The sequence below is a fragment of the Camarhynchus parvulus genome, chromosome 1 (genome assembly GCF_901933205.1).
Source record: "Camarhynchus parvulus chromosome 1, STF_HiC, whole genome shotgun sequence".
Lineage (NCBI taxonomy): Eukaryota > Metazoa > Chordata > Aves > Passeriformes > Thraupidae > Camarhynchus > Camarhynchus parvulus.
This window is the reverse complement of record NC_044571.1, coordinates 47629313-47640382: the sequence shown is the minus strand read 5'-3', so window position 1 is coordinate 47640382 and position 11070 is coordinate 47629313. Positions and strand designations below refer to the sequence as shown.

Sequence of the window (11070 nt, the reverse complement as noted above, 5' to 3'; positions counted from 1 at the left end):
TGAACTCTCACTCTGTTTCAAACAAAATCACTGCTGCTCATGTCCAAAAGCAACTACATTGGCTCTCTACTGAACAATCCCTGTGGCAGAGAAACAGCAGCAGTTCATGCTTTTATGGTAGTAACACCTCTTCCTCTTTAACCTGAAACACAGTGCCAGTGAGTTAAAACAAAGACACATAAAGCCTTCTTGCAGAGAAACAGCAGCAGTTCATGCTTTTATGGTAGTAATACCTCTTCCTCTTTAACCTGAAACACAGTGCCAGGGCGTTAAAACAAAGACACATAAAGCCTTCTTGAGTAATAAATTCATAGCAAAACAGTGAAAATAAGATTTTCTGAAATAGTGGATTCAATGTCACATGAATGGAAAAAACCTTTTGTATTTCCAAAAATGCAGGAAAAATTATGTGCAGCAAGGTAATCAGTTTTTTGACCCTGTCCTAAACTTTCAGGTACAGAATATTAATGAGAATAGCATGTTTCATCCTCCTCTTTCCCCTTTTGTTCTATAAGTGGCAATAATGTATTATGTATTATGACTAGGAAAGGTCAAGGAAACGGATAGGGACCAGAAAGAATAAATGTGAAGAGAAATAACACATAGGGGTTTCCACAGATTGAATCATGAAAAATTTTTGAATTCGAAAGTACTATACATATCTGCACTTTATACGCACGTGTTTTTTGAGTCAAACTGTCCTGACTTCAACGAGACATTATTTTTTATTTCTAAGATTCCAGTTTAAAATCATTTGCATAAAGAAGAAAACACCCAAGTATTTTCATTGGTAAGAATTTGGTGCACTTTGTCACCTGCAATTCCACATCTGGTATGCTGTCTACCTGCAATCCCAGTATGTAACTGATTTATTTAAGGTGACTCAACAAGACAAATGCTGACATTTTCAGCAAGACATCTATTCAATACTAATCTCACACATGCTACTCAATTGAGCGTGCTCTCACATTCAGCCAATTTCTTTCTGGCACTCTGCTCCAATGACTGATTGAGAAATTAGTCTCAGCAGATGAAATCATTATTACTTGCTGTACCTGCACCCATCTAGGAACATCTGAGACAAGACACACTGTTCAAATCCATCTTTTCCAACCATTAATTCCTAGAAATGTTCCACTGTATAACAGAAATGCATTCTGCTCTCTTCCTGCCACTGAGAAAAAGACCCAAGATTTCACTCATTACAAAAATAAATTATTTCGCATTTTACCAAAAGTGAAAATGGTAATACAGGTGATATTGTATCTTTAAATGCTGGGAGTTTAGTAAGAAAGTGTAAAAAATCTATTATGTTAATCATCACAGCAACTTAACTACTTCACTTCTGCTCTTGGAGAATTTTTGGCTTTTGAAAACTGATTTGGTAAATCTGTTGAATGTAAATACTCACCTGAATATGATTTCAAATCCTTTAGGAACACATTTTATTTCCATCCAAAGCACTTTTTATTCTCTACTTAAATCCGAGTCTCTCCTCCTTTTTTTTCCCCCCTGTTTTGTACTGCTATGATCCCTATCTCAGAAAAGAAATTATAACCAAGTTTCAAACCAATAAAGAGCAAAGTAAGAAAAGAAGATCCCGAGGATATTAATAGAGGAATTTCTAAATGTCTCTAAATTTGATGTATTTATTTGTAGCTTACATCATACAGAAAAATAATTTGAAAAAATGCTGTTTGTTTCCATTGTTACTAGTGTCACCTCTCAGTTCAATCCTGCAAATCTCTATACCTTAAACAAACCTTAAGGAATCTGTAAGTTAACAGATCAAAACTCTGAAGCAGCAACACAACAAATGGAACAATAATAAGGGTTTTGCTCTCACTCATGACTTCCTAGCAGTCTAAAATTAAAGTCCTATATGATGTATATCAAGCATGACTTTCATGGTTATCCTCAAAACCTGTGTATGGAAAATTTTCCTTACTTGGACCTCCACTTTCCTATCTCAAAGGATAAAGTAGGCATGCTTTAATAACATTATCTCAATCCACTTGAAAAGCCCTCTTAATTCTTATTAAAACAATCTAATCTGCTTGAGGCAAGATTTTGGTTTTATTTAGAATACTAAACCTTATCTAATTAAGTGCAATATTAGGACGTTAACTAATATACACAAGGCAGCTTTTAAGAGTCCAGTGGGCACAAACATCAATCCATACTAACTGAAGCCTAGACCCTAGTGCCATAGTTAGCCCAACAGGCCACACTTCCCTACATCCTTGCTCCCAAGATTCATACATCCTGCCCAATTTCTGGTAATGGGCTTACCTGGGGTGGGTGGGACTCACTATCCTCATTAAGAACCAAATGGAAGGTCACAACCATTGCTCAGTGTTTAAACCAGCTTCAAATTTCACTGCCAACAAGAAGATGGTTTTCCTTTTCCCTTAGAACCTAACTAGGCAGACAGAGAACTTACTATACTGCAAAAAGAAAACACATCCACAATTTTAGTTTTGGACTTCAGCTAGTAGGACTTTCGAGTTTCACCCACTTTGACTGCTGTGCTGCTCAGCCATCCCAGTTTTCCAGTTTTACCTTCCGCTTTCTGTGGAGTTATCTTCAACTGAAACACAAATCACTGAAAAGACTGGGCTTGCCTTCAGTTTTGTCAAGTTCATCAATCCAGTGAAAACACCGTATTTACTGTCTACTGAAATTGGTGGGACTTGGGGTTTCCAAGATGGAGCCTAAAGATTCCCCTAGTGCTTGTTTTCATCAGCAAGACTAGCCCAGGACAGTTTAAGCATAAGCATCTAACCTAATTCAAGAACTACATTCAGTGAATGGAAACACATGATGGTTATTAACCTCTTCAAGAACAAAATTGCTAAAAAAACCCATAATTAAATAATAAAAATCTCTGTTTATCAGCAGCCAAGCACAATCTCACATATACAGTCCACTACTCAGTTACAGTATACTGATGTGCTTTAAATATGAACAAACTACTCATGTAACATAAGCTACCCTGGCAAATTCCACTCAGAAAGCTAAATATATACTGTTCGTCTTTGTATACCAAAGTATCCAGCCAGCTGGTGCAGAAAGTAAACCAGCTTACATTTTTCACCACAGAGGTAAGGAAAAAAAAAAAGAGAAAGAGAACAAGCACTTTTAATTTCACTTGATGATTGATAACCAATATGCACAAACACACAGTGTAAGATTTCTGAGTCCTACAGACCTATGTAAAACCATCCAAACACCAGACCTAAGATGAAAATTAAGGGGCAAAAAGACAGAACATTTACTCAATGCTCTGGTTTTCAGCTTCTAGTGAGTTCTTAATTTATTAGTAATAACTTGTTTATCTTGGAGGGGCTTCAGAAAAGGCTGGGAGACTTTTTTTGAGCATCAGCTTAAAAATACTTACAACTATTCTTAAATGCCAGCTTAAGAAATGTATAAATAAAATAGAACATTAAGACCTCTAAACTTGGAGAGACATGCTCAGAACAGGAAATGATAGTTTGTTAATAAAGAAAGGTAAATCATTCTCTAGGCTTCCGGTGGGAAACTTGGCAGGGAAAGGATTTTGACCTCAGTGGAAGGTAACTGCCACGAATGACAAATCAAGCAACTTTCTTCTTACAACTGAGGCAAATGTTTGACATAAGGCTGGACTGCATTCAGATCTATCATTCCCTGTGGCATACTCTTCTAACTTTAACAAATAATCCTGCAAGCTTTTTGCATTGACAGTATTAATTACATTTTTTCCTCCTCTCTCTCACTGAGTAAAGCCATGCAAGCCTAACATTTTTTGTGAATGATTACTTATTTCCTATTTGAAGCACAAAAGCTCATCACTTATAGAATAGGTCAAGCTTTCAGTGCCTATTGGTCCTAGTCTGGAATGAATTAATGCATTTTCCTATGTTCATTTTCCTTTTCTCTTGTAGGAACAGTATATGGGACATTTGTGGAAAGGAAGGGAGCAAAACTCTTGCACTGTTTTCAGGTGAAGAAGTAAACAAGAACAAAAGAATACACTTAAAAATCTCTTTTTGGTTTCACATTAGGCTCACTGTGACTATAGCACTGTGAAGTTTGCAATTATAAGTATCAATTCTCCCAACTCAGAACAAAAAATGGGAAAAAATGACAAGTAGCCCAGTTTAATTTCAAACGTTAATATATTTTCTATTTTATAGTGAACATATGCATCATTCACCCCTCACTTGCAGCAACTATGACGTCCTCATAAAAAGGGGTGACATTTGTAAGATGCCTCTTAAAATAAATATTTCTTTTTATAAAATAATAAAACTTCAAATAAATATTCTTTACACTAAACAATATGTTGAAAAAATTAGAAAATAAAGGCTGAATTTTACTGTAACTGTACAATATACATGAAGTCCAAAGGGAAATCAAAGTCTTGTAATAGAAGGTTTCCGTAAGACAAAATACAATCTAAAAACATACTGATTGATTCACATTCTTCCGAATGTACAACATATTAGTATAATATTTTGTGACTGTGCCATGTCTTATGACAGCACTTACTTTTCACAGTTGAAAATATTATTGTATATACAAAAATATAGCACATTATCTCTGGCAGAAAACAATGAAAAAAAAAGGAGTCATTTGCTAATTTACAAATTTTGCAAGTACTATTCACAAACAATAGAGTTGCCTAGGAGTGTCTGTGTTGCTTTAGCTTATGCAATATGTGGGTCACAATGTACTGCATCCCTTTTTTTTCCCCTGTATGCCACTAGCTGGATTCTAACAAGCGTATCAGTTAAGATGGCACACACACAGAAAAGCATTTCACTGCAAACAGCAAAGTACATCCCCAACCCTTCTACTACAGTGCCAAGACCATAGCTGCTTAGTTGGTTGCATATGTACGTTAACATAATCATCCTCGTTACTTTAGTATTTCTGGCTAGCGATGCTATGTTGGCTTTTCAAAGTTCCTGGGGGGTACGTTGGGGACTTTGCAGCAAACGGTGTTGGAGTGTTTGCAGCGGCACCCAGGCCGATTTACCCGGTCGTAACAGCCCTGGCACAACTTAAGGCAACCCTTGGCTGGCAGGTAACACCACAAGCAAGGCAGAAAGAGGGACACTACACCCATGGCAGACCACCTAGTGCAGCAATGTGACTGACTGCAGGAGCAGGGGTTGTCAGCACAGTTGTCCTCGTCATCATTAGAGCAGTGATAGAAGAGGCCCTTCACACAGCAAACACAAGTCCCGTAATCAACCACATTCTGGGCTGAGCAAAGACATTGCTTGTCACAGATCCAACATGAGGGGAGGGTCCTTGGATAAGTGCACTCCTTACACTTACACTTTCCACAGTCCTCACACCTGTAGCTGTGTGCTCCCAAGTCTTCTTTGCTCAGAGGCTTCAGCTCACTTGGCTTGAGCTCAGACTTGGGCTGCATTCGGACTACCCCATCAGCAACTGGCCCCGAAGATGATCCCAGAAGTCTTTGTTCTGATGAATTACTGCTCGTACTTGTCCTCGTACTGCTCCGTGAGCCCGTGCTGACTGTGCTGATGGACCGGGACAGAGGTGCTCGAGGAGACGAGTGCGTTTGCGTGTGCTGGATCCGGCTAAAATGACGATGCTCAGGCAACCCATGGGGCCTTTCATTTTTGGGTTGGGTTGTTACCCGAGGAGAAGACTTGACCCCCGGCCGTGGAGCCACCGTAGGTCCCTCTGTGTATTCATTAGTGTTTCGGATGGCTCTGATCTGGTCCAAGGACAAGACGTGGACCTGCTGCATCAGGACATCCCGCAGGTCGGGCTCCCCGTGCGGCCTCCCACTGTCACGCCGAGCCTGTAGTAAGGGCTGCGACCCACTGCTGTGCTGAGTCTCCATCTGTGCCCAGAAGCTTGCTCACCCCGCCAGGCTTAGAACACATCTGAAATCCTGGAGCAAAAAAGAGAGGATTCACTATTGAAACATGTCTCATGCTCCCTCCAGCAGCTTTTCAAGCCTGCAGGACCCCACAGCACCGCAGACAATCAAGTAATGCATCAGCCATTAAAAAAAGGAGTCACATCTGGGACAAGCACTGGCACTGGTCAGCTGAGTGACCAAATTCCCTTGGCCTGTTCTGCCTACTGCTGCAGAGAGCTTAAGGACCTTTAAGAATCCCTAGGACTCTTTCCTAGGACCATGCAACTTAACTTGTGGCTCTGGAAAGTCTAGGTATTACTCCTGCTGACTGAGGCTTCTCAGGCCATCTTCTGGTTAGACCATGGCCTTTAAAGTGATTACATTTCAGCCACTTGAAGTGACACTTCTTTTCACATCAGGCTACTGAAAACCTTATACTAAAAAAAAACCAAACAAACTATCCTGCAAGTATTTAGCAAGTGTAATGTGACCTGCTGATGACAGACATATAATTCTCCAATTTTGTTTAAAACTGGATAATATTTTGGTAGGCTAGTCTCTTTACACATTAAACTTTACATGATGTAAATAGGAAATTTTAGTTTAATACCAATGGTCCCAAGAAAAACACTAAATAGCAATAAAATGTTTGAGGTTAGACATTAAATGAGTTAGTGCTACCAAAAACTTCAACAGCACAAGTAAAAATATCTCTCTCCAATATTTTAGTGTGTGTCATACTGGTGCACACCACTGTGATTGTTATTTTAAGGCTCAGAACTACAAAAGCAATGTTACCACAGTTGTTTGGTTGTTGTTTTTATTTATGTGTAAAAAATTCCATAGACTACATTTCAAATTGTAAATATTATCAAGAGTGGCTTGTGGGATAGAGGCATGAATAACATATTCAAATAATGCCAGCATCCAAGACATCTACTTGATTTTGAATATTACTTGAAAGGATCGTTAACTACAAAGTAGAATTGCAGACTTTAGAATTTAAATGAAAAGCCAGTAAAAGACACAGAAGATGAGAACTTGTAAATAACTTCCACACTCAAATATGCGCAAGTTTCAAGTACTGCCCTCTAAATTAGTTAATATTTGTTTTGCCTTTATCATATCTTAAAGTGGCTCCAAAATCCAATTACCTATACAAAAATCCAGAACAATATTCTACAATTAAAACCCAAGCAGGAACCAAACTTCTTACAAGGACCACACAATGTCTTCAATTATACCTAGAAAGAGCACCATAGTGTTACTCTGTACACATCAGTTACCAACAATAATACTGTACTGCAGAATAGTAAAATATAGCCAAACAGTTTAACAAAGAGTATCTCAAGACACAGTCTTTATTCTAACATCAATGCAAAACATTTAACCTTTTAACTCCTGGCTCCCCTCCTTCAAGTGTTTTTTCTTAAAAAAAAATAAAATAAATACATATAGACAAATCTCTAACTTTTAAGAGTGACCACTTATTTTAAATATTGCTAAATCCTGGTTTTGGACACAGGATGTATGTTACGGTGCTCCTTTCCCCCCCCCCCCCGCCCATACACCCCCCAAAAAAGTCTTGCAAACTTGGCTTGAAGCATTGCTTATACTTTTTTTTTTCTTTCAAATTAAAACCTCTGTCATACCAAAAGTTTCAACCAACAGCCTAAGTAGATGTTCACCTCCTCTGAAACTATCTGGAGATAGGAAATAATAGAAAATAAAATGCTTTCCCCACTCTTGAGAGGAATTGGCAGCCCTATGTCTCCTCCGCGTCCAGGTTTCCACCAGCCCCAGCCAGCCTGCAGGGTACGCCGGATCAGCCCCTGCCTCTCCAGAAATGTCAACCCGCTGCAAAAGCAAAGCTGACCCTGACCTGAAGGCGCTTCAGACGACCCCGGCATCGGTGGCGGAGCCCCCCTCAGACGCCAAGGTGGGAGCTGGAAAAGCAGCCTCCCCTCTCCGCTTCCCTCCCCTCCTCCAGCTCCGTCTCGGGCGGGGGGCGCGCAGCAGGTGGGAGGCGACAGCCCCTGGCCCGCCGAAGAGTGCAGACAACCTGGAGATAACCAGGAGACATCCTCCGGGCCGGGAGGTGGGAGGGGGCAGCTTCAGCCGCCTTATCAGAAAGTCAAACCCATGTTTCCTTTTAACTCTTCCCCCCTGCCCTCCCCCAGGAGATGCTAAAGGAGCTTCCCCTCCCGGGAAGTGCCAGGCGCCCTGCAGACGGTTCAGACAACACCTCCGGGACAGCTGGGCAAAAGGCAGATTACCCCCTCTCCCCTTGCCCTAAACACCCATTCAACTTCACAAAGCCAGCCGCTGGAAAAGCTCCTCTTATTTTACGCATATTCTGCAAATTGCCTGACCTTCAGCCCGCCCCGCTCCGCCCCAGCCCGGAGGGACCCGGGAGGCATTTCCAGTGGGGCATCGGGCCGAGCCGGGTGCTCCCCGTTTTTTCTCCCCGTCATAGATCCGCTAACAGGATAGGATGCAAAGAACCAGCACATTAATTTGCAAACCTACATTTGCCTGAAAATCCTGACGGGAGGGCACACCTCTCCCTCCTCTGACCTAGTACTTCTCCCCTTCGCATCCGCCAAGAGCGAGAGAAGCAGATTTGCCTTTTTGTGTGTGCATGTGTGTGATAACACGATTCCCCACTTCTAAGAGCCAAAGTCCACTCTCACCGAGCTCAAGTGCCAGCATTGCTAACTTTTCTTTTCTTTCAAACTGGGCTTGGCAAAAGGGTGAGCGAGGGGGACGGGTTTCGCGTTCGGCACATTTGGAGAGGTTTAAAACTCGAGGGGCTTCTTGCCTGCTGTGGAAAAATCCCGTGTACAGCTGAGAAGTCCTCTGCCCGTGAATTTCTGTTTTGTGGCCGGAGCCTGTGCAAGGCACCCCCACCCCCATTCCCACCGCACACACACCAACCACCTCCTCTTCTTTCAAAGTGCTTTGAAACCCCCATTAAGGGCCGAGTGTGTGATCGGACTATGGATTAGGGCAAAAGGGACTTTACCATCGGGGTGGGGCAAAGTGACACACAAACAGCTTGCTGAAAACATCAGCAGCTTTTTTTTTTTCTTATTTTTTTTTTTTTCTTTTTTTTTTTTTTTTAATGGGGGAAGGGGGCTGTCACGAAGTAAACCCACAAAAAAAAAAAAGTAAGTAAAAATTATGTTTTTTCCTTCCCCTCCACACATGCTCTCTGCATAGAAGAACCTAGGCAAGGACTTTCCTCGTCTTACAGATCGAATTAATTTCATCACAGGAGAAGTATCTATGCTTACACACACGCACGCACACACACGTATATATTTGTACCAGACGTGCACTCACTTCCGAATCGCACGGATCTCCTGACGCCACAAGAGACAGGCGTAAATCACGCATTGCAATGCGGGTTGCTCCTTCTCCCCCAGGAGCGGGGCACCGCCAGCCCCGGCGCTCGCCAGCCCCGCTGCGCCCTCCCTTCACCTCCCCCGGGGCTTGTCGGAAACCCACGCGTGCCCAGCGAGGCAGGAGCGCGCAGGACCTCCCGCGCCCGGCCCCCCGCAGCAGCAGCAGCACGAAGAAGACGCCGGAGCTGTGGCCCCTTGGAGCGCACCCCCGGCCCGCTGGCAGCCCCCGCAGGCGTTCCGGGGCGCCCGCGCAGCCCTCCGCCCCCCGCGCAGCCTTCCGCACCCCCGGGGCACCGCGGCGGGGCACGAACGCGGCGCAGCCCGCAAAGCCCGCGGAGCTCCCCCCACCCCTCCCCGGAGAGAAACCGCTCCGAAATCCCACCTCCAGCTCCTCTCTGAGAAAGGAAGGAGAAGGGAAGGGGGGGAGAGGGAGAACCTGTACGAATGGAAAAGGGATCGGCCTCAAACATTTCCACGAGTTTTCTTGGAGCAACCAAAGGAGGGGGGAGGAGGTTACTGAAAAGCTTGTTTTGCAAAGAAGGAAAAGGCTCTCACCGTGATCGCGGCGCTGCACCAAACCCCTCTCTCTCTTGTATTTTCTTCTTCCTGCGGTTTGCAAATAAATCCAGCCCTAAAGCAAAAAAAAATTCTTTTCCAAACTCTGCTTTAGTCCAACTTGCAAATTAGAGTAAGAATGATCACCATGTAAAAAAAAAAAAAAAGTCCACAGCAAAGTTAGGTGCTTCTCCCCAGATCGATTATAAATTCGTGTGTGCGTGTATATACTGTAATAATAATAATCAAAACACCTCTCCGGATCGGGGTGGGTTTTCTTTGCTACTAAAAATCACTCAGTCTTACACACACACACTTTCCTTTTTTTTCCTCAATGAACAGGAGGCCGGATCGCCAACACCAAGTCACTTTTTTTTTTTTGTTGCTGTTGCAAATTGATCAAGAGGAAAGGGAAAAGCCAAAGAAAACAAAACAAAGTGGATCTAAAATAAAATCCCAGAGCTTTCTTCCACTGAGCTCCTCCAAAAAAGCAGCTTGTGCAATGTAGCCGTTCTGCTGAGAAGCTGCTTGCTGCAGGCTCCTCTCCCCTCTCTCCCTCTTAGCTTTCTCGCTCCCTCTGCGAGCGTGTGTGTTGCAGGCAGTTCTGTGGTTTGCAATCGGGGGGGTGTTTTGGGAGCGCAGCGGATTTGTGGTGGTGGTTGTTGTTGTGTGTTTGGAGGAGGTGGAGGAGGAGGAGGAGGAAGATTTGAGATCTGAGCTGTATGGGCTCGGCGTTTTTCTGCTCGCTCGCTCTCTCCCTCTCTCTCTTTTTCTTTCCGGAGGAGGTAGGGTGATCTCTCTGCAAAAGCAGCAGTAAATGGCGTCATGTGGATCTGAGGAGGAACAGAGCAGTTGTTGTCCCAGAGGATATATCGCATCCGGTCCCAGCTCATTGGCTCTGCGGGGCTACATTCACTGGCGCTCCCAGCGCCCTGCCAGCACTCAGAGCTGCGGGAGGCATTCACAGGGGCAGTGCTGCCGCCGCCGAGCCAGCCCAGCTGCCCCGGCCCCGGCCCCGGGCCCGGCCCGGCCCGGCCCGTCCGCGGAGCTCCCCGCGCTGCGCGGGGCGAGCGGCAGCCGCGCTCCCGGGGCCTGGCTGCAGCCTGTGCTCACGGGAGGCTGCTCCGTGCGCGGTCTCACGCCGCTCGGGGTTGCTTTTGTGCTCGTGTATTTACTCAGAGGCAGGCGGCGATAGGTTTGCAGGGAAACCGAGGGGAA

At 43.9% G+C, this 11070-nt stretch overlaps 1 protein-coding gene across 1 annotated transcript; it reads right to left on the bottom strand.

Moving 5' to 3' along the window:
* Positions 1 to 4144: 4144 nt before the first annotated feature.
* SPRY2 (sprouty RTK signaling antagonist 2) lies at positions 4145 to 10679 on the bottom strand. The gene is made up of 2 exons (XM_030954220.1): positions 9853 to 10679; positions 4145 to 5920 (listed from the first exon to the last, which is right to left on the bottom strand). Exon 2 carries the CDS (start codon positions 5867 to 5869, stop codon positions 4934 to 4936), a length of 936 nt encoding a protein of 311 aa, XP_030810080.1. The 5' UTR covers positions 5870 to 5920; positions 9853 to 10679; the 3' UTR covers positions 4145 to 4933.
* Between the last annotated feature and the right edge of the window lie 391 nt (positions 10680 to 11070).

Excerpts from the sequence above, each read along its gene's own strand:
- SPRY2 (XM_030954220.1), bottom strand. The coding sequence starts at position 5,869 with ATGGAGACTCAGCACAGCAGTGGGTCGCAGCCCTTACTACAGGCTCGG.